This window comes from Lolium rigidum, chromosome 7 (genome assembly GCF_022539505.1).
Source record: "Lolium rigidum isolate FL_2022 chromosome 7, APGP_CSIRO_Lrig_0.1, whole genome shotgun sequence".
In the NCBI taxonomy this organism is placed as follows: Eukaryota; Viridiplantae; Streptophyta; class Magnoliopsida; order Poales; family Poaceae; genus Lolium; species Lolium rigidum.
Window position 1 is genome coordinate 184,451,053 of NC_061514.1, and position 23,751 is coordinate 184,474,803.

Consider the following 23,751-nt stretch of genomic DNA (forward strand, 5'->3'; position numbering starts at 1 on the left):
GAATCCTGGATAACAAAGTCCTCTCTAAGGGCATCTACACTGCGGGGCGCTAAGCGCGGGCGCCAGGGTCTTAATCCCAGTGAATCGGCAGTTGTGGCGTGGGATCCTGGCCTGTAGGCGCTTAGTTAGGAGCGTCGATGCAGAGTTTTGCGCCGGACGCTTCGTTGGAGTTTGGACTGTGGCGTGAAAATCGGTTCGACTCAGTTGGAGATATAAGGGCACGTACAATGGTGATATCTTAGCAATGCCACGTAGGATAAATGCTGATGTGGAGGAAAGAGAAAGTCAAAAAAAGACTTTGCCTTCTCTTAGCTAAGAGATGATCTCTTAGCACAATCTGTCTCACCATATATTTAGGATGTTTAGTTACTAAAGATAAGACTAAAAAATAACCCATTGTACATCATGTTTTACAGTCATATCTAGATTACGTGGCACGATTAAGATAAGACGGTCTTATCAACCATTGCATATGCCCTAAGAGCATCTCCAGTCACGTCCCCAAACCGTTCCCAAAGCGATTTTGGGTGCGCCGGACAAAAAAACGTTCCCAGCCGCGCGCCCCAAAGGCCCTTTTTATCCGGCGCGGCCCGATACGGTGTCCGGCGTCCCGAGCCCGTCCCCGTCCCACAGGGGACGCACCGGGCACGCCGGACACAACGAAATGAGAGGCGAGGAGGCGCGGGCCCGACCCGTCAGCGGCTCGGACGCTCAACCGCCACATACGTAGCGACGGTGCAGCTGCCGGAAGCGGAACCGTCGCATTGGCAACCGCGTCGACGACGCGCCAACCCCGCCGGAATGGAGCGCCGACTCCTCGGAAGAGCAACCGCTGCTCTCTTCGACCTGCTGCGCTGCCGTTCATCCGCGCTCAATAAGACCCGTACGTACGCCGTACGCACGCCACCATTCATCCAAGCCTCCATCCGACACCTCCAGCGACGATGAGCTACATCTCCCGAGCTCCCGTCCGACACCTCCAGCGAGGGAAAGCCTGCTGGCTGGCGCCATTGGTGGGAGAGAGCCAGGACGCCGAGCAGCGGCGACGATTCCCCGCCGCCAGTTGACAGCGAGGAGGAATGGCTGGGCTGGGAGGAGGACGCGGCGGCGGCGGTGGCCCGTGCGAAGGCGAAGGCGGCCAAGGCCAAGGCCGCCAAGGCCAAGGCAAAGGCAAAGGCAAAGGCGCAGCCGACGAGCACCGCCAACGACGAGGAGGACTCCGACGCGTCGGGCGTCGACACCGCCTCTTCGGAAGAGGTGACGAGCAGGAAGCGCCACCGCGATGACGACGACGCGGGGCCATCAGCGAAGAAGAAGAAGTAGATAGTTTATATGTATTTTATTATATTTTTCCGAAATTTTATATATAATTTGTTTATGTTCAACCGATTTGAATATTAGTAAATAGTTTTTTTCTAGCCAAAAAATTACTTTTAATATTTGGGGGCGGCGTTTGGGGGACGCGGGCGGGAGCGACGTCCCCCAAAGGCGGCACGAACAAAACACGTCCCCAAACGCTCGATCCGACGCTGGGATTACTTCCGATTTTTTCTCAGCTCAAGAGCCTTCATAAACGGGCCCGACCCAGAACAAGCAGCCCTGAAGACGGAGCGCCAGATGGGATCGCGTCGAATTCCCCAGAAACAGAACAGCGGCGCGTACCAAACGGGCTAGGCTACCCCACACCCATTCCGCTGCCTCACTGCCGTTCCTGCTCCCGACCCCCAGAACCCTAGCGGCGACTGCGAGGATGGCCCGCAAGAAGGGCCGCGTGCCGTCGCCGTCGCCGTCGCCGCCACCGCCGACGCCTCCGCGGGAGGAGTCCAGCTCCGACCAAGACGATGAGGAGGAAGCCACCCCCGCAGCCCAAAAGGCCCCACAAAACCCTAAACCCCTTTCCACCGCCGCGGCCGACGCCGATTCATCGGATGGAGGCGAGGAGGAGTCCGACCACTCGGAAACCGACGCCGATGCCTACCAGTTCCCTCAGGCCGCCCGCTTCCCCGGCAAGCCCTTGGAATCTGACGCCGATGAGGGGGACGGCAGCTCGTCGGATAGCCCGGACCCCGTCCAGACCAGGCCGGCAAGGAATTCCGGGAAGAAGAGGCAGGCCGCTGAGTCCATTCCGTCTGGTGTCAAGCCGAAGAAAGCCAAGGCCGATGCGGCTCCTCTGTCTCGCAAGCCGCCTTCTGAGCCCAATTCCACCAGCAAGGGCAAGAAGCTTTCCAAGGAAAAGGCTGTGCCGGATCGCTCCCCGTCCAAGACCGCAGGAAGACGCTGGACAATTGAGGACGAGATCAAGGTCCTGGAAGCTCTTGTCAGCCACACCAAGGCTAATGGCACACAGCCTAGTGCTGTTCAACTTATTGCTGCTGTTGGTGACAGCCTTGAAAGAAAGACCTGTACCAAGACAGAAATGTATGAGAAGGTGCGGCATCTTAAGCAGCGACATGAGAAAGCGGCCACTACAGGCACCCTGCCAGATAATGATGATGACCTCCACAAGTTCAACCTCTCGGAGGCAGTCTGGGGAGAAAGTGCAAAGGAGGTTGCTGCAGCCCCCATATCTCAAAATGATGCTGCTACCTCAATGAGCAACAAGGGGCAGACTAACAAAGAGAAAAAGGGTGGTACAGCAAAGGAAGCCACCAGCACCGTGAATGAAAATGTCGGAACTGTCACCAAAGAGAAGCTAGATGGAGCTTCCAAGGGCAGGTTATCAAACAAGGCTGCCAATACTGATACTCCTGTTAAGAGTAAGAAACGGGGAAATCATAAGGAGGACTTAGAAGGCGATGCAAAAACAAAGGAGACCACCAATACTGCCACTCAAAACGGCAGCACGTTGGTTAGGACCAAGAGTGGTAAGTCTGACAAAGAGGAAAAGGATGGAGATGCGGATAGCCTTGGACCAAAGGAGGCCACGGCGGTCACTCAAAATGGGGAGAGTCATGAAGACAAAATGGATATAGATCCTAGTGTGAAAAACATGCGAAGAGAGTTCGATCAATTACAGAATTTGTACCCCAACCTTGCCTCTTATGTGGAGAGCATCCAGGCCCAGCATCCATGTGGGGAGACACTGAAAAGAGCATTTGAGTTCATTGCTGATGACAAGGCTTGTGCTTTGGAATCCAAGATCAAGAAACAAAGAGTAATTGAGATGAAGACGGAGATTCGCCGAGTCGACACTAAGAAGGAGGTGACCAACATATTCATAGGATTGCTGGACTAAACCCTTTGGTGCTGTCAACCCATTTATATGGTATACCTCTCTTCTTAACTTGTGTTAGTATGTTTTCTTGTGATGATATATGCGGAATCATAGGATTACCTAATGTGAACTGAGCTAGTGTGTTTTACAAAATCTGAATGTCATTTTGGAAATTTGAAGCAATTAAACTATTCTACTTCTATGCAGTGTACTACAAGTAAGTCTGGCTTTAAATATCTCCAATCAAAATTTTCCACCCAACTTAGAGAAGGATAGAAAGATTAGCTAGATGCAGATGATGTAGACGTTTGGTTGGGCATAATTTTGTGCAGGTAGTGAGGGGTTGTTAATTTGTAGAAAGTAAACAAGGACGAAGGAGATGAGATGGGTGATGCATCTCATGACTTATGCTCCTATATATTGAGATGCGGTTTCACGTCATTTAAATACTCATTTGCTGTTTCAGTAGATTATTTGTATAGTAAGTTAAAGTGCAGTAAGTGTTCACTAGGAGATTGAATTGGTTAGGTTGATGCGATTTGTGCTCCTGTTATAATCTGGTATGTTAGCTATTGATCAGATTTCAGCTTATGCTGTTGGTAGAGACTTGCATCTCTAGTTGTTGGGTTTATGCCAATGATCACAAGTCAACGAGTCGAGACGAGTCCCCAGGGTACCGATTCATAGACTAGTTGTGACTAGTGCTTGGTGACTTGTGATAGAGAGTAGCTGCTACACAATACCATAGTAGTGCTCAACTTGTAATAGTAGTATACTGCAATGGAGTTCGAAGGCATGAGAGTGGAGCAGAGCAACAGCTCCAGGAGTGGTGACAATGGCCTGCCTAATCTTTAGGCAAACCTGACAAGTGGGCCTTTTTGTGAGTCATTCGACCCAAAAACCTAGGCTGGCCAATAATAGTTGACGATTAGTTGACTGGTCGACCCCCCGTGCCCCGTGTCCCCTGTGATTCAAGTCGATCCACCACCCTCATGAGTCGAGTCGACGCCCTAGTAGTGACTAGATCAGTCGTAACTCTTAATCATTGGTTTATGTTATAATTACCGTCTCCAGATGTTGCAAATGAGTTCATTCCTATGTTAAAGAAAATATCCTATGTGTTCACCTTCAGTTAACTAGGTATGTGTCTATGGTCACATGCCAAATTGATTCAATATTATCTGGAGTTTACCGCGATATCTAGCTTCGGTTAGATGTTTTGCCATATTTGTTTCCTGATGATTTGCCACATTTTTCCCCTGTTGATTTAATTTGCAACATCTGACTAGCAAGCATGCTATTTATGTGTAACTGTATAAGCAAGAATGGAACTATGTTTTGAGGAAGCACCTTTAGTTTGATTTAACTTGCAAATTCATCTTAGCTTAATTAGGAAGTATTTTCGATTAGTTTCATTTTTATCTTACTTATGGTTCTTATTTACATTAGTTATAAAAGAAAATGGAAATTGAGAGGCTTAGAATTCGAGAGCTTAGAGGAGACACTTGTATCGACTAATTAGCGTGACGTTTTGTCCCAGTTAAACATGATTGTTGAGTGTTGGTTTAAGTTTTACATTTTGGTACAGTTATTTATGTCCCTGTAGATTGGTATCTCCATAATCTGTAATCTGAAACTGAAGTTACTTCATGTGCTGAATGCTACTTAGCATTGGTACTTTGTGCTCTTTATGGCTGAAAATGCTACTTCATGTGTTCGTTCCAACCATATACAGTACTTAGTATCCATATTCTCTGTTAAAGAAAGCATCTATTTGTCTTCTGTAGTTGCAATATCACAACGAGTCCAAAGAAAAATATTTCTCCTTTGATGATTGTATGAAGCTTATACATCTGCTCCTGTTTATTGTAGATGAGGAGAAAAAGAGAGGCAAGTTGCTGTGGAACGTGGAAGACTATGGACCAAGATTATTGAAGTTTGCTTTTGCTCTGGATGCCTACGAAGTGACCATTCCAAGTATGCAGTCCCATTTTGAGGTGCAGAATTCTACTTGTACTGATGGCTTATGCACTTTGGACCTGTGAAGTGCTTTTAAGTTCTTAGCATCCTATAACTGTCAAAAAATGTTATGGTTCGTAGTAGGGGTGGAAACTGATAGTGGATAGTCCATATTATCCCACATTCGTATTCGAGAAATTAAAAGTGGAAGTGGTAATATCCGAATCCGGACGTCTATGGAAATGTATATGGTAAATATCTCGATCTGTTTAAAAAAAAGCAAATACAAATGTGGTATTGAATTTTGAAGCGGAAATGGATATATCCGTATCCGAATAAGATTATGTCAGCCAATTTTAGTAATTCGGCCCCAATATGCCAATTATCTAACGTAGAGAAACTAACAAATGAGCCAAATGTTCTTTTATGTTATTCAACTTGAAACTACTATGCATCATATCACTACTAGGAGGCATTGGCGCGGCGGCATGCCGCGCCCGTTACAGAGTTCTTTGTATATTCATCTCTCTGCTTTGAAGCGAACGTGCACAGCTAATATGGTAGGCAACATCGGTGCAGTTATATCATTAGCATTAGTATGTACAATACATTACATGGTGGTGGCCACATAACTTAATCAGGCCTTGACGTATGTAAGACTATACCTCCTGAAAAGAATACAAAAGGTGAACTGCATTCGTTCTCATAATCAATTTGGAGCACAGGTTGTATACAATTTACCCGACATAAGCTGAAGATTATTTACAGGCTCATGGTCTGTAGTTGTATCTCCTGTTGGAAGCACCCCATAGTAGTACCCTGAAGTGCATCTTTGATTGTTTGTGTGGTTGTAAATTGGAAGCTCTCTAACGCCAACATTGATCTTAAAAATAAGCTAAGGTAGGAACTGCTCAAGACCATTCCAGTGTTGTGCAAGACGACACTGCTCACCAACTAAACCGTTATGTGCACATGTTTGAAATGTTTACACTATATAAAAGTTTAAGTTCAAAACAAATGAATACACATGCTTGGAACTAACACACTATAACTCTGAATTCTACTTTCAGTTTGCTCACTGTACTGAAGCTTCTCTTTGGTTGTCTGATGAATAAATGAACAACTATCACACTATAACACTCTGTATTCTAGTTCCAGTACGCTCATTGTACTAAAGCTTCTCCTTGGAAGCCTGGTGAATAAGTGAACACCCAAGAGTTATAGATAAAACAAATTAAACACAGACGCTGGATCATCACTAATCGAAACAGTAAGAAGCAATATAAAAACAGGAAATGGAGTGGACGGCCTTAAGATGGTCTTCAACAGACTGAAAAAATACAAAAAACAGAGAAATCTTAGGGGCTGCAATAGTTAATCTAGAATAGTCGGCACTACTTTAAGCTTTTATCAATACTGATACTGATGAGTAACTTGGAGGACTGAAACAAAATCAACAATGGTGTGTTAGAACGTGTACGAGATGGTGTGTTACAGTGCTTATATCTAGTTAAGCTCAAAAGATCCAGAACATAGCATTTTTGCGTGTACATAGTACCAAAATGTAGTTGCATCACATCCTAGAGCTTAACTTTCTGCTATTCTTTTAGTTCTTTTTGCAGCAAAATGCAGATTCTATAATCAGTAAAGCGGAAGCACTACCTGCTCGTACAAAAGCAGTATGCAGCCATGTGAGAAGTCGTGAAAGAGGTAGCACATACTGAAACCAAAAACAAAGAGCAGTTAGTACACAACCAATAACAGTAAAACAGGTACATCAAAAGCGGAAATGCACAAACTGTGAAACAGCGGATCAACTGGTACAGCAGAAACATCAGAATGAGCGGGATTAGAAACCTCAGAACCATATGCAGAAGGCGAAGATGACCCACCCAAATCACCACCCACTGAAGGCACAGGAGATCAAGAACCCCGACCCTGCAGGGAGGGTGCAGAGGCAGCATCACTCCTACAAAGCAAACCGAGAGACGAAGCAGAACCATGAATCAAGGAGGGAAAGGCAGCAGACATGAAAGGATGCCCATGCATTGGAGAAGTCAAGAGAAAACAAAAAAAATACAAAAAGAGACAAAAGTACAGAGATGACACAAACCACGAGAATGGCCAACAGAATTCCCTTCAATTCCCTTCGCAAAGCTGCAACGAAGAAACCGCAGAACCAGCAGCCAGCCCGGCAAGCATCTCAGGAAAAGATCAGCTACCGGAGAACCACGAACACCACTGAATCTAGCATGAACACATTTCTGCAAGCAACCAAGAAAGCAGAATGAGCACGCATAGTAAAACACGTACTGCAGAATAAACTGGCAAGAAAAAGCCGCTAATACCATCGGACGAATGAGCCACCGTCCAAGTATCACCCGCCAAGTGAGCTTCAATGTAAGTTCTGGTGCCTAATCCAAACTTCGACAGTGAGCTTCAGTGAACAAGGGGTAGCAGGCCTGCCAAGGAACATAACCATCAATTCAGTCATCACCGCCCCTTAATTTGATACTCAAAACCGCCCTCGTCGAGAACACAGTCCCGTCGAAATTTCCTGCAGGGTGGTGGGCTAGTCAATCCCAACCAAGACAGACCTCGGCATCAGATAATTAAAAATGAAGTTCATTCAATAGCACAACGAAAGAGCGACGTGGAGGTTTAGCAACAGTAGTTCTATTTCAAAATAAAGCAGCATATCCATTACTGTTACGAAAGATGTTATCTCCTCTTTGTTCATGTAAACTATAAAACCAGAAGCATCACCACCAATTGTACAGAAAAATAATCAATTAAACAAAAAAGTACAGCTATTGAAGCACAAATTCGAGCACAATGCGATTTATTTGTAAGCACACAGTAGGACTGAACCAGGGGGATGAACCAAGATTCTCTTACCAGTTAACTTATTGATTTCGAAATGAACTGGTCAAAAACTTGTGGATGATTAAAACACATCTAACAATAAAATGCTAACATACTGACACAATAGAGAGACCTCCGAAAATAAGATGAAACGGGGAAATTAAATGGTGATCTAGTAGCTCAGCACTCCATCCAAAATAGTTCGTGGCCTCTTGAAGCCCCTTTGTGATAAGCAATGAAATTAATTAGTCATAATCAATGAAAATCAAGCTGGCATCTCGCGTTCTAAATGTACTGACCTGGATGCTCCGAAAAATGTTGTTTCTTGTGATTTGCTCATCTGGGATATATGTTTCTCGTAGAGAAGAAGTGGCTGAAACTCATCCTCAAGCCTGTTCCCTGTCGACTTGCCAAAGTATTAGCAGACCTCTGAACCTCATCCTTCCTTAGTGCAAACAGCTCATCGATGCCACCAAAAATACCACCAATTTGATTCTTGATCAGCATCTACAGGCATGTCGCTGGCCTCTACTTTGTATCTGATTAAAATCTGTACTGAATAAAGTAGCATATTAAGAAACAAAGAAGGGAGAATAATACCTTCTAGCGTGCAAATATGCATCTTTGGTGGTTGTTTGGCCAGATATAACACAATGCTACCTAGCATCAGGAGTTTTTTTGGGACATGGGAGCTAACAGAAATATAAATGCAAACTGGAAAAAATGAGTCAACGTGTAGGGCTTCTACAATCTGAAACAAAATAGGCACCACTCTGTCTGTAAGCCAAATAGGCACAGCGATATTTGTTATCAACTGGCCGTGGTAAGAGAACAATGCACCAATGGCAGATTTAGTGTTAACTAAATGGAAAGTTGCAAATGAAACAGTCACAAAGAATGGACCATACCATCAATGCATGTAGATTGAAACTTACCATTGTGAAGTAGATTTTCTTATACATATGACAGGATTGTAACTTGTAAGTAAAATCTGGAATAAAATAACCCGAGCTGCAAAAGGAAATAGTTAAATGAAATCATGAGAAAGGGGCAAGACTGTGAATGGATTTTTCTTTCTTTTACTCGCACAATGGCAGACAAATAAAAGCATGTATATAGTTGGTTATGCAAAGCAAGTCAAATCCTATAAGCTCGATTTTAGTGAGTGGATTCCGAGATAGAAGATAGACACTATTTCTTAAACTTCCATTTATTTGATTTGTAGGGCTACAATTGGTGGTAACTGGTAAGAGCATAAATTCCTGCAAATCAGACAAAAACACTACATACATATGGATAAACAATCAAAAAACCTACAATACATTGACAATTTCATTATCTGTTATAACTTTTAGGCATCACCTGATAATCTATTTGACGCATTCCCTTATGTTCAACAAATTGCAGTGAACTGTAAATATGGTAGGAAAAACCTTCACAATGAAATTGGTCTAATAAAGCAACATGGTCTGATGATCATTCGTGGATACAGAACCAACACATCATGGAAGGAATGCATTGAGGGCGACCATAATAGAGTTGAGTTATCAAATGTGTGTTGTTCTATTTTTCTTACCCACCCTATTTCTAGTAGTCATTTCGTCGAACATGTAGCATGCACGTATGGAAAAAAAAAGTGTCCCTACAAATCTTACGGAAAGAATCAATGGAGTGCTCTGAAATCAAAAGAAAACATTAAGGGGAGAGGAGAAGACACATTACAGCTCATGGAGTTAGTTGTCTCTGAGGACACCGCCTTGTCTACCGTTGGTATGGAACTTGCAGCACTGCAAATTCTGTTCAGCAGCTGAGACGGGCCTAAAAACAATCTCAGGAAAATAGAATCAATGAAAACGAAATTGGAAAGAAACATGATTGTAGTACAATCATTGTATCAATACAGATCGAGAGGGAAGAAGCAAAATATTACACAGGAAGAAAGGGGAAAATGAGGCATCGCCTGGGTTCTTCTCCCGGTGGTGGAGTTCAACCGGGACCTCCCGCCACGCCGGCCATGTAGGTCTTCTTCGTTGCCGCCAGAAAACTCAGGCCGTCGTCCTGTGGTGAGCCGAGGTCGCACCACCTCGCGCTGTGGTGGAATTGATGTGCAGCGTCCGACCCATTGGGAGTTTCCGCCGCGCCGGTCATGGCTGACTTCTTCGTAGGCCACGGCGACGGGGCGTGCGAGGCGGTGGTAATAGGAGAGCGTGCAAGGCGTGAAGCCGTGTGGAAGGAGGCATGCACGTCGGCGTGGGCGTGCACTTGGAAGCCAGCGGTTGGGGAAGCCGAGAAGAAGGAGACGAGCAGGGAGACGCGACGGACGCCACATGCCATCCGTGGCCACGGAAACCTAGCCCAGATTTGAACCGAATTTGCGTGTTCCCGAACATCGCGGCCATCCGCATTTGCGATGCGGGACCATGTTGGACCGCGGATTTGTCCGGTTGAACCCATTCGACGCGCGGGCGCAGGATGGGTCCCGCCGATGCCCCCGAGGCCAAACAGAACAGCGGCGCTTACCCAACGGGCTAGGGCTACCCCACACCCATTCCGCTGCCCCGGCCTGAACCATTCCTCTCGCCTCACTGCCGTTCCTGCTCCCGACCCCCAGAACCCTAGCGGCGACTGCGAGGATGGCCCGCAAGAAGGGCCGCGTGCCGTCGCCGCCACCGCCGACGCCTCCGCGGGAGGAGTCCAGCTCCGACCAAGACGATGAGGAGGAAGCCACCCCCGCAGCCCAAAAGGCCCCACAAAACCCTAAACCCCTTTCCACCGGCGATTCATCGGATGGAGGCGAGGATGAGTCCGACGACTCGGAAACCGACGCCGGTGCCTACCAGTTCCGTCAGGCCGCCCGCTCCCCCGGCAAGCCCTTGGAATCTGACGCCGATGAGGGGGACGGCAGCTCGTCGGATAGCCCGGAGCCCGTCCAGACCAAGCCGGCAAGGAAGTCCGGGAAGAAGAGGCAGGCCGCTGAGTCCATTCCGTCTGGTGTCAAGCCGAAGAAAGCCAAGGCCGATGCGGCTCCTCTGTCTCGCAAGCCGCCTTCTGAGCCCAATTCCACCAGCAAGGGCAAGAAGCTTTCCAAGGAAAAGGCTGTGCCGGATCGCTCCCCGTCCAAGACCGCAGGAAGACGCTGGACAATTGAGGACGAGATCAAGGTCCTGGAAGCTCTTGTCAGCCACACCAAGGCTAATGGCACACAGCCTAGTGCTGTTCAACTTATTGCTGCTGTTGGTGACAGCCTTGAAAGAAAGACCTGTACCAAGACAGAAATGTATGAGAAGGTGCGGCATCTTAAGCAGCGACATGAGAAAGCGGCCACTACAGGCACCCTGCCAGATAATGATGATGACCTCCACAAGTTCAACCTCTCGGAGGCAGTCTGGGGAGAAAGTGCAAAGGAGGTTGCTGCAGCCCCCATATCTCAAAATGATGCTGCTACCTCAATGAGCAACAAGGGGCAGACTAACAAAGAGAAAAAGGGTGGTACAGCAAAGGAAGCCACCAGCACCGTGAATGAAAATGTCGGAACTGTCACCAAAGAGAAGCTAGATGGAGCTACCAAGGGCAGGTTATCAAACAAGGCTGCCAATACTGATACTCCTGTTAAGAGTAAGAAACGGGGAAACCATAAGGAGGACCTAGAAGGCGATGCAAAAACAAAGGAGACCACCAATACTGCCACTCAAAACGGCAACACGTTGGTTAGGAGCAAGAGTGGTAAGTCTGACAAAGAGGAAAATGATGGAGATGCGGATAGCCTTGGACCAAAGGAGGCCACGGCGGTCACTCAAAATGGGGAGAGTCATGAAGACAAAATGGATATAGATCCTAATGTGAAAAACATGCGAAGAGAGTTCGATCAATTACAGAATTTGTACCCCAACCTTGCCTCTTATGTGGAGAGCATCCAGGCCCAGCATCCATGTGGGGAGACACTGAAAAGAGCATTTGAGTTCATTGCTGACGACAAGGCTTGTGCTTTGGAATCCAAGATCAAGAAACAAAGAGTAATTGAGATGAAGACGGAGATTCGCCGAGCCGACACTAAGAAGGAGGTGACCAACATATTCATAGGATTGCTGGACTAAACCCTTTGGTGCTGTCAACCCATTTATATGGTATACCTCTCTTCTTAACTTGTGTTACTATGTTTTCTTGTGATGATATATGCGGAATCATAGGATTACCTAATGTGAACTGAGCTAGTGTGTTTTACAAAATCTGAATGTCACTTTGGAAATTTGAAGCAATTAAACTATTCTACTTCTATGCAGTGTACTACAAGTAAGTCTGGCTTTTAATATCTCCAATCAAAATTTTCCACCCAACTTAGAGAAGGATAGAAAGATTAGCTAGATGCAGATGATGTAGACGTTTGGTTGGGCATAATTTTGTGCAGGTAGTGAGGGGTTGTTAATTTGTAGAAAGTAAACAAGGACGAAGGAGATGAGATGGGTGATGCATCTCATGACTTATGCTCCTATATATTGAGATGCGGTTTCACGTCGTTTAAATACTCATTTGCTGTTTCAGTAGATTATTTGTATAGTAAGTTAAAGTGCAGTAAGTGTTCACTAGGAGATTGAATTGGTTAGGTTGATGCGATTTGTGCTCCTGTTATAATCTGGTATGTTAGCTATTGATCAGATTTCAGCTTATGCTGCTGGTAGAGACTTGCATCTCTAGTTGTTGGGTTTATGCCAATGATCACAAGTCAACGAGTCGAGCCGAGTCCCCAGGGTACCGATTCATAGACTAGTTGTGACTAGTGCTTGGTGACTTGTGATAGAGAGTAGCTGCTACACAATACCATAGTAGTGCTCAACTTGTAATAGTAGTATACTGCAATGGAGTTCGAAGGCATGAGAGTGGAGCAGAGCAACAGCTCCAGGAGTGGTGACAATGGCCTGCCTAATCTTTAGGCAAACCTGACAAGTGGGCCTTTTTGTGAGTCATTCGACCCAAAAACCTAGGCTGGCCAATAATAGTTGACGATTAGTTGACTGGTCGACCCCCCGTGCCCCGTGTCCCCTGTGATTCAAGTCGATCCACCACCCTCATGAGTCGAGTCGACGCCCTAGTAGTGACTAGATCAGTCGTAACTCTTAATCATTGGTTTATGTTATAATTACCGTCTCCAGATGTTGCAAATGAGTTCATTCCTATGTTAAAGAAAATATCCTATGTGTTCACCTTCAGTTAACTAGGTATGTGTCTATGGTCACATGCCAAATTGATTCAATAATATCTGGAGTTTACTGCGATATCTAGCTTCGGTTAGATGTTTTGCCATATTTGTTTCCTGATGATTTGCCACATTTTCCCCCTGTTGATTTAATTTGCAACATCTGACTAGCAAGCATGCTATTTATGCGTAACTGTATAAGCAAGAATGGAACTATGTTTTAAGGAAGCACCTTTAGTTTGATTTAACTTGCAAATTCATCTTAGCTTAATTAGGAAGTATTTTCGATTAGTTTCATTTTTATCTTACTTATGGTTCTTATTTACATTAGTTATAAAAGAAAATGGAAATTGAGAGGCTTAGAATTCGAGAGCTTAGAGGAGACACTTGTATCGACTAATTAGCGATAAGTAACTGTAAGGAAGTGACGTTTTGTCCCAGTTAAACATGATTGTTGAGTGTTGGTTTAAGTTTTACATTTTGGTACAGTTATTTATGTCCCTGTAGATTGGTATCTCCATAATCTGTAATCTGAAACTGAAGTTATTTCATGTGCTGAATGCTACTTAGCATTGGTACTTTGTGCTCTTTATGGCTGAAAATGCTACTTCATGTGTTTGTTCCAACCATATACAGTACTTAGTATCCATATCCTCTGTTAAAGAAAGCATCTATTTGTCTTCTGTAGTTGCAATATCACAACGAGTCCAAAGAAAAATATTTCTCCTTTTGATGATTGTATGAAGCTAATACATCTGCTCCTGTTTATTGTAGATGAGGAGAAAAAGAGAGGCAAGTTGCTGTGGAACGTGGAAGACTATGGACCAAGATTATTGAAGTTTGCTTTTGCTCTGGATGCCTACGAAGTGACCATTCCAAGTATGCAGTCCCATTTTGAGGTGCAGAATTCTACTTGTACTGATGGCTTATGCACTTTGGACCTGTGAAGTGCTTTTAAGTTCTTAGCATCCTATAACTGTCAAAAATGTTATGGTTCGTAGTAGGGGTGGAAACTGATAGTGGATAGTCTATATTATCCCACATTCGTATTCGAGAAATTAAAAGTGGAAGTGGTAATATCCGAATCCGGACGTCTATGGAAATGTATATGGTAAATATCTGGATCCGTTTAAAAAAAAGCAAATACAAATGTGGTATTGAATTTTGAAGCAAATGTGGATATGGAAATGGATATATCCGTATCCGAATAAGATTATGTCAGCCAATTGTATTTTTGCGTAATTCGACCCCAATTATCTAACGTAGAGAAACTAACAAATGAGCCAAATGTTCTTTTATGTTATTCAACTTGAAACTACTATGCATCATATCACTACTAGGAGACATTGGCGTGGCGGCATGCTGCGCCCGTTACAGAATTCTTTGTAGATTCATCTTTCTGCTTTGAAGCGAACATGCACAGCTAATATGGTAGGCAACATCGATGCAGTTATATCATTAGCATTAGTATGTACAATACATTACATGGTGGTGGCCACATAACTTAATCAGGCCTTGACGTATGTAAGACTATACCTCCTGAAAAGAATACAAAAGGTGAACTGCATTCGTTCTCATAATCAATTTGGAGCACAGGTTGTATACAATTTACTCGACATAAGCTGAAAATTATTTACAGGCTCATGGTCTGTAGTTGTATCTCCTGTTGGAAGCACCCCATAGTAGTACCCTGAAGTGCATCTTTGATTGTTTGTGTGGTTGTAAATTGGAAGCTCTCTAACGCCAACATTGATCTTAAAAATAAGCTAAGGTAGGAACTGCTCAAGACCATTCCAGTGTTTGCAAGACGACACTGCTCACCAACTGAACCGTTCTGTGCACATGTTTGAAATGTTTACACTATATAAAAGTTTAAGTTCAAAACAAACGAATACACATGCTTGGAACTAACACACTATAACTCTGAATTCTACTTTCAGTTTGCTCACTGTACTGAAGCTTCTCTTTGGTTGCCTGATGAATAAATGAACAACTATCACACTATAACACTCTGTATTCTAGTTCCAGTACGCTCATTATACTAAAGCTTCTCCTTGGAAGCCTGGTGAATAAGTGAACACCCAAGAGTTATAGATAAAACAAATTACACACAGACGCTGGATCATCACTAATCGAAACAGTAAGAAGCAATATAAAAACAGGAAATGGAGTGGACGGCCTTAAGATGGTCTTCAACAGACTGAAAAAATACAAAAAACAGAGAAATCTTAGGGGCTGCAATAGTTAATCTAGAATAGTCGGCACTACTTTAAGCTTTTATCAATACTGATACTGATGAGTAACTTGGAGGACTGAAACAAAATCAACAATGGTGTGTTAGAACGTGTACGAGATGGTGTGTTACAGTGCTTATATCTAGTTAAGCTCAAAAGATCCAGAAGATAGCATTTTTGCGTGTACATAGTACCAAAATGTAGTTGCATCACATCCTAGAGCTTAACTTTCTGCTATTCTTTTAGTTCTTTTTGCAGCAAAATTCAGATTCTATAATCAGTAAAGCGGAAGCACTACCTGCTCGTACAAAAGCAGTATGCAGCCATGTGAGAAGTCGTGAAAGAGGTAGCACATACTGAAACCAAAAACAAAGAGCAGTTAGTACACAACCAATAACAGTAAAACAGGTACATCAAAAGCAGGAAATGCACGAACTGTGAAACAGCGGATCAACTGGTACAGCAGAAACATCAGAATGAGCGGGATTAGAAACCTCAGAACCATATGCAGAAGGCGAAGATGACCCACCCAAATCACCACCCACTGAAGGCACAGGAGATCAAGAACCCCGACCCTGCAGGGAGGGTGCAGAGGCAGCATCACTCCTACAAAGCAAACCGAGAGACGAAGCAGAACCATGAATCAAGGAGGGAAAGGCAGCAGACATGAAAGGATGCCCATGCATTGGAGAAGTCAAGAGAAAACAAAAAAAATACAAAAACAGACAAAAAGAGACAAAAGTACAGAGATGACACAAACCACGAGAATGGCCAACAGAATTCCCTTCAATTCCCTTCGCAAAGCTGCAACGAAGAAACCGCAGAACCAGCAGCCAGCCCGGCAAGCATCTCAGGGAAAAGATCAGCTACAGGAGAACCACGAACACCACTGAATCTAGCATGAACACATTTCTGCAAGCAACCAAGAAAGCAGAATGAGCACGCATAGTAAAACACGTACTGCAGAATAAACTGGCAAGAAAAAGCCGCTAATACCATCGGACGAATGAGCCACCGTCCAAGTATCACCCGCCAAGTGAGCTTCAATGTAAGTTCTGGTGCCTAATCCAAACTTCGATGGTGAGCTTCAGTGAAGAAGGGGTAGCAGGCCTGCCAAGGAACATAACCATCAATTCAGTCGAAATTTCCTGCAGGGTGGTGGGCTAGTCAATCCCAACCAAGACATACCTCGGCATCAGATAATTAAAAATGAAGTTCATTCAATAGCACAACGAAAGAGCGACATGGAGGTTTAGCAACAGTAGTTCTATTTCAAAATAAAGCAGCATATCCATTACTGTTACGAAAGACGTTATCTCTTCTTTGTTCATGTAAACTATAAAACCAGAAGCATCACCACCAATTGTACAGAAAAATAATCAATTAAACAAAAAAGTACAGCTATTGAAGCACAAATTCGAGCACAATGCGATTTATTTGTAAAGCACACAGTAGGACTGAACCAGGGGGATGAACCAAGGTTCTCTTACCAGTTAACTTATTGATTTCGAAATGAACTGGTCAAAAACTTGTGGACGATTAAAACACATCTAACAATAAAATGCTAACATACTGACACAATAGAGAGACCTCCGAAAATAAGATGAAACGGGTAAATTAAATGGTGATCTAGTAGCTCAGCACTCCATCCAAAATAGTTCGTGGCCTCTTGAAGCCCCTTTGAGATAAGCAATGAAATTAATTAGTCATAATCAATGAAAATCAAGCTGGCATCTCGCGTTCTAAATGTACTGACCTGGATGCTCCGAAAAACGTTGTTTCTTGTGATTTGCTCATCTGGGATATATGTTTCTCGTAGAGAAGAAGTGGCTGAAACTCATCCTCAAGCCTGTTCCCTGTCGACTTGCCAAAGTATTAGCAGACCTCTGAACCTCATCCTTCCTTAGTGCAAACAGCTCATCGATGCCACCAAAAATACCACCAATTTGATTCTTGATCAGCATCTACAGGCATGTCGCTGGCCTCTACTTTATATCTGATTAAAATCTGTACTGAATAAAGTAGCATATTAAGAAACAAAGAAGGGAGAATATACCTTCTAGCGTGCAAATATGCATCTTTGGTGGTTGTTTGGCTAGATATAACACAATGCTACCTAGCATCAGGAGTTTTTTTGGGACATGGGAGCTAACAGAAATATAAATGCAAACTGGAAAAAATGAGTCAACGCGTAGGGCTTCTACAATCTGAAACAAAATAGGCACCACTCTGTCTGTAAGCCAAATAGGCACAGCGATATTTGTTATCAACTGGCCGTGGTAAGAGAACAATGCACCAATGGCAGATTTAGTGTTAACTAAATGGAAAGTTGCAAATGAAACTGTCACAAAGAATTGACCATACCATCAATGCATGTAGATTGAAACTTACCATTGTGATGTAGATTTTCTTATACATATATGACAGGATTGTAACTTGTAAGTAAAATCTGGAATAAAATAACCCGAGCTGCAAAAGGAAATAGTTAAATGAAATCATGAGAAAGGGGCAAGACTGTGAATGGATTTTTCTTTCTTTTACTCGCACAATGGCAGACAAATAAAAGCATGTATATCTAGTTGGTTATGCAAAGCAAGTCAAATCCTATAAGCTCGATTTTAGTGAGTGTATTCCGAGATAGAAGATAGACACTATTTCTTAAACTTCCATTTATTTGATTTGTAGGGCTACAATTGGTGGTAACTGGTAAGAGCATAAATTCCTGCAAATCAGACAAAAACACTACATACATATGGATAAATAATCAAAAAACCTACGATACATTGACAATTTCATTATCTGTTATAACTTTTAGGCATCACCTGATAATCTATTTGACGCATTCCCTTCTGTTCAACAAATTGCAGTGAACTGTAAATATGGTAGGAAAAACCTTCACAATGAAATTGGTCTAATATAGCAACATGGTCTGATGATCATTCGTGTATACAGAACCAACACATCATGGAAGGAATGCATTGAGGGCGACCATAATAGAGTTGAGTTATCAAATGTGTGTTGTTCTATTTTTCTTACCCACCCTATTTCTAGTAGTCATTTCGTCGAACATGTAGCATGCACGTATGGAAAAAAAGTGTCCCTACAAATCTTACGGAAAGAATCAATGGAGTGCTCTGAAATCAAAAGAAAACATTAAGGGGAGAGGAGAAGACACATTACAGCTCATGGAGTTAGTTGTCTCTGAGGACACCGCCTTGTCTACCGTTGGTATGGAACTTGCAGCACTGCAAATTCTGTTCAGCAGCTGAGACGGGCCTAAAAACAATCTCAGGAAAATAGAATCAATGAAAACGAAATTGGAGAGAAACATGATTGTAGTACAATCATTGTATCAATACAGATCGAGAGGGAAGAAGCAAAATATTACACAGGAAGAAAGGGGAAAATGAGGCATCGCCTGGGTTCTTCTCCAGGTGGTGGAGTTCAACCGGGACCTCCCGCCACGCCGGCCATGTAGGTCTTCTTCGTTGCCGACGGCGGACGTTGCCGCCAGAAAACTCAGGCCGTCGTCCTGTGGTGAGCCGAGGTCGCACCACCTCGCGCTGTGGTGGAATTGATGTGCAGCGTCCGACCCACTGGGAGTTTCCGCCGCGCCGGTCATGGCTGACTTCTTCGTAGGCCACGGCGACGGGGCGTGCGAGGCGGTGGTAATAGGAGAGCGTGCAAGGCGTGAAGCCGTGTGGAAGGAGGCATGCACGTCGGCGTGGGCGTGCACTTGGAAGCCAGCAGTTGGGGAAGCCGAGAAGAAGGAGAAAAACCAGACTGAGTTTTGGGGAAGAGACGTGTTGGTGAAAGATGAATCTGGAGAGGTGAGCGGTGTTGGTGGGGCCCACCTAAAGATGTCTCTAGTTTTTACATGAGAGAAACTATCTGGTACCGCTATGAGTGCCGGTAATTAAGTAGAAGAAAAATCTACCATCATGCACCGGATATATACAACGGAAAAAGGAAGGAGCCGGCAGAGTAGGCCTTTAAAAAATGAAACGAAGAAGAAAAAACAGATTGGAAGAGTCCACCTATCATAAAGATGTCACCAAACGGGTAAAACTTCTATCGAGAAAATGGCCCATCAACAGTAACCAAAACTCTTAGGAATCGCTAATCTGTCTAACTTTTATATAGTGTATAATATATATCTCTCTACCGTTTTATAATCGGCTCATTATAAGACATGAATCTATTATTTCCTTATATTCGTATCCGGTCCGAATTAAGTCCTTATATTCGTATCCGCTCCAAATTAAAAAAAACATCCAATCCGTATTCGTATTCGAGTAATATCCGCTTCGAATCTGTATTCGACAACATCCGAATCTTTATTCGGCAACATCCGTATCTGCACCTGTTGTTTGGAAAAGCATCGTCATCATCATCTTGAGCGTCGGGCAACTCGGGGTTCATAGGATAAGTAGTATCCGGAGCGGTCATCCCCGAGGAGCCCGGTGAAGAACTTGCATCTTGATCTTGATCACTTGGTGGTGGAGGTTGTTGTTGTTGTTGTTGTTGTCCACTAGAAGAAGTTTGGCCTTGTGGTGTAGATGGCTCTACTTGAGTAGAACTTGGTCCTTCCCCGACACACAAAGGAGGGAGCTTGAGGTCCATATAAACCAACACCCATCCTCTCAATGACCTCTGGGGGAGTTGCATCTCCTTTCTCACAAGAAGCACTTCGCCCTTCTAGAGAGACATCGTCCTCATCAAAATTCACATCGCATGTTTCCACTAAACGCCCATTTGACTTGTTGAAGATCCTATAAGCATGTGAATCCGTAGCATAGCCAACATGTAGGGATTTGTTGCATAGAAAACAAAAAATTTCGTACCGCGAACACGCAATCCAAGCCAAGATGCAATCTAGAAGACGGTAGCAACGAGGGGATTATCGAGTCTCACCCTTGAAGAGATTCCAAAGCCTACAAGATGAGGCTCTTGTTGCTGCGGTAGACGTTCACTTGCCGCTTGCAAAAGCGCGTAGAAGATCTTGATCACGGCGCCACGAACGGGCAGCACCTCCGTACTCGGTCACACGTTCGGTTGTTGATGAAGACGACGTCCACCTCCCCATTCCAGCGGGCAGCGGAAGTAGTAGCTCCTCTTGAATCCGACAGCACGACGGCGTGGTGTCGGTGGTGGTGGAGAAACCCGGCGGAGCTTCGCTAAGCGTGCGGGATGTGGTGGAGGAGAGAGGGCCGCTAGGGTTTTGGGAGAGGGGGGCGCCGGCCACTAGGGGGTGCGGCCACCTTGTGGTCTTGGGATGGCCGGCCCCCTCCCCTTGGCCCCTCATTATATAGGTGGAAGCCCCAAGTGTTGGACTACAAGTCTCCGAATAAGACCCGAACACAAAACCTTCCATGTGATAGGGAAACCTACCCAAGGTGGGAATCCCACTTGGGGTGGGATTCCCCCCTTCCATGTGGGGGGGTGGCTGGCCCCCTTAGGCCTTGTTTGGTAGTGGAGTATTTGTGGGGATTAGTGGGGATAATACTCTAGAGGATTTGGTGAAACCCCTACCTTCACCCAATCCCCACAAAACCCCATTCCATATACTCTCTAATCCCCACTCCTAAAAACTGTTCATTTGGTTGGTAGGGATTGGAGCACAATGAAAACTGAAATCAACAAGAGAAATCAACGTGAAGTAGCAAAGATTTAATTTTTATACCATTGGCCACACGACACTTACATTGAAATCTGAACTAAAACTTATATGAGATTTTGATAACCTTTATGTCATTGTGACTATTCGTGCGTATCAGGTCCAATACCAGGTCCAACACGGCAGTGACATTGATAGTTCAGAACCCAGGATACAGATATTTGTGCTACTACAAAATGACACTACAAAATGTTGTAAATTCCAAATTCTGACCAACCATGACACTACAAGATGTTGTAACAAGTTGCACCAATCAACAACAGAGGCGAGCAAACATCTCAGGTGCCATCAGTGGTAGAAACTGCAGCGATCTGTGCCACACTAGACAGTAGCGTTGGCTGCGGAGGCTTTTGGAAATCGGAACCTGAACAAAACATTGCATTGGAATAAGTTTGGTTCCAACATCCAGTATGCTTAGAAGTCTCAAGATGCCTAACTATGAAATGAGAATAAAGCTATTGAGTTGTTAAGTGCCTTTGCATTTCAGATAATAGTAGTTCGATATCAGGGAGTAATTAAAAAAATGACCAAAAGCATCTACTTTGCACATAAATTATTCAAAACAGGGGCCAACTAGTAATACACAAGCAGGGAGCAACCTACATTATTCAAAACAGGGAGCAAAAGCATCTACTTTGCACATAAATTATTCAAAACAGGAAGTAACAATAGTACTAAATTTAATTGGCACTTCACACTAGGCAAAGGCATACAATAAATGTTAAATGGATCAGCTAGCTCGACAGCAAACCAGAGCAAGATATGGAGCAGCTAGCTCGACAATAAACACTATTGACCACAGCCCAGACAGTCTAGCAGCCATTGATCCATCCAAACAACAACAGCCTAGAAAAACTAACAACAACCATCTATATTATACTACATGAGATAACTTATATATCAAGAGATAAAAATTACTAGGTACTAACTGAGGTAACTTATATCCAGTCTGGATCCAGAGACTTTTTCTTATCAATGTCAAGAATATTACTTCAGTACCAGGTTAGTTTCTATCAACTAACAAAAGATCTCGTTCCCACAGCTTATATCTTCTTGTAAATTTTGGGAAATGAGCTGCATACCCACAGGAGCATATAGTATGTAAAATGAAAAAACAACATATTAAATTTGGTTCCAACATCCAGTATACTCAAAAAGTCTCAAGATGCCTAGCAATGAAATGAGAATATAAAGCTATTGAATTGTTAAGTGCCTTTGCATTTCAGATAATAATAGTTCGATATCAGGGAGTAATTAAAAAAATGACCAAAAGCATCCACTGAATGAATTAGTCGGAGAGAATGCCAGACTGTTCCTGTCAATAACAAGGAGGTGATTAATCTATTGTGGTTAAGCATATTTAGATTAGCAAAGCTAGTATGAATAATATGTACTGCAATTATGGATTTTGCAGTCATAAGGGCACAATAAGAAGCTTACCTTTGAAAAGAAAAACCCAGGGAAGCTTACCAACTGATTTGCTTCCTTTTGTGGAGTGGGCAAATATTTTTGTCTGTTGCAGTAGGTACTACAATGATATCTCTTGGATTTCTAGAAGAGTCTTCGGCCTACAATCGAAACAACTTAGGTACGTCAAATAATGCACCGATTACCAAAGAAGTAAAATAGCAAAATTCAGATGATTGCGCTGCAATTGTCAGTCTTTTTCTCTCATCGTGCAGCTATACAGTTATAAGTGTCATTAGCGTGAAGGAATTTTCTCTCCAGAAAGCCATCATCATTATTCAACTTCTTTTATCTGAAGGAATTTCGGATAAAACAGTGCATCGTCACCCCATCGTCCACTCGTGCGCTGGACCACCCATGGCTGAGCTCCTGCAACCACAAGATCCATGGACGCAGACGTCGTGTAGCTGACGACAGACGTGGAGCGCGCGCGCCGCACACCCACGGCTACTCCATCACCCGTACATAACGCCGGACGCGCACGCGCGGATCGCAACCAAGATCAAAATGGCTGACACTACCACCGCTGCAGCCGTCGCCACCGGCTCGTCGGATCCCGCGGCTCTGCCGCTTGCCGGACGCGTGCAACCACCAGCAACTAACGATTTGGTGCTGTAGTGTTTTGCGTTTGACGGCTACAGGCACTCAGATCGGGAGCCATGGAAGGAAAAAGGGCGACAGAGAAGGGGGCTTACCGGAGATCGAAACGGCAGTAGTGGCGGCGCCGGTCAGACTGCAAGAACGGCGGCGACCTGATGTGGGAGCGGCTAGGCGGGATCCATCCTCTCCCGCCGCTAAGATGCTCCGCCCCTCTCGCCGGCAAGATGCTCCGCCTCTCCCGCAGCGGCTCCGCTCGCCTCCGGTCGCTCGCCGCCGGTCGCTTTGCTGCAGCGCTCGGTAGGGTTTGGAGACGAAGACTTGGAGTCGGGGACGGGGATAATACGCGAGGTCCAGGTCCGGGATTCGGCCCAAGGCAAAAAATGGGTCGGGGACGGGGTTAATCGGGGATGGGCGGGGATTTTTTGGCCCAAAACTCCTCTACCAAATGGGCTTTCGGGGATTAGCGGGGTTTCGAAAATGGGCCGGGATAATACTCTCCCATCCCTGCAAATACCCTCGTACCAAACGAGGCCTTAGGGGAGTC

General features: G+C 44.5%; 2 protein-coding genes and 1 long non-coding RNA gene across 4 annotated transcripts; 2 read left to right on the forward strand and 1 right to left on the reverse strand.

Moving 5' to 3' along the window:
• Positions 1-1,750: 1,750 nt before the first annotated feature.
• LOC124672368 (probable transcription factor At4g00390) lies at positions 1,751-5,265 on the forward strand. Its single transcript, XM_047208605.1, has 2 exons — positions 1,751-3,265; positions 5,087-5,265. The coding sequence occupies exon 1, from the start codon at positions 1,751-1,753 to the stop codon at positions 3,233-3,235; it is 1,485 nt and encodes a 494-aa protein (XP_047064561.1). The 3' UTR covers positions 3,236-3,265; positions 5,087-5,265.
• A 5,406-nt stretch (positions 5,266-10,671) lies between these two features.
• Positions 10,672-14,274, forward strand: LOC124678088 (STOREKEEPER protein-like). Its single transcript, XM_047214018.1, has 2 exons — positions 10,672-12,162; positions 14,004-14,274. Exon 1 carries the CDS (start codon positions 10,672-10,674, stop codon positions 12,130-12,132), a length of 1,461 nt encoding a protein of 486 aa, XP_047069974.1. The 3' UTR covers positions 12,133-12,162; positions 14,004-14,274.
• A 6,838-nt stretch (positions 14,275-21,112) lies between these two features.
• On the reverse strand, positions 21,113-23,475 carry LOC124675638. 2 transcript variants are annotated; one of them, XR_006993362.1, is made up of 3 exons: positions 23,303-23,475; positions 22,581-22,708; positions 21,113-22,449 (listed from the first exon to the last, which is right to left on the reverse strand). It is a non-coding gene; the product is annotated as an uncharacterized LOC124675638 (long non-coding RNA). The 2 variants fall into 2 exon arrangements; XR_006993361.1 differs by having other exon boundaries at positions 21,113-22,455.
• Between the last annotated feature and the right edge of the window lie 276 nt (positions 23,476-23,751).

Coding starts and splice junctions, on each gene's coding strand:
- LOC124678088 (XM_047214018.1), top strand. CDS start 10,672: ATGGCCCGCAAGAAGGGCCGCGTGCCGTCGCCGCCACCGCCGACGCCT.
- LOC124672368 (XM_047208605.1), top strand. CDS start 1,751: ATGGCCCGCAAGAAGGGCCGCGTGCCGTCGCCGTCGCCGTCGCCGCCA.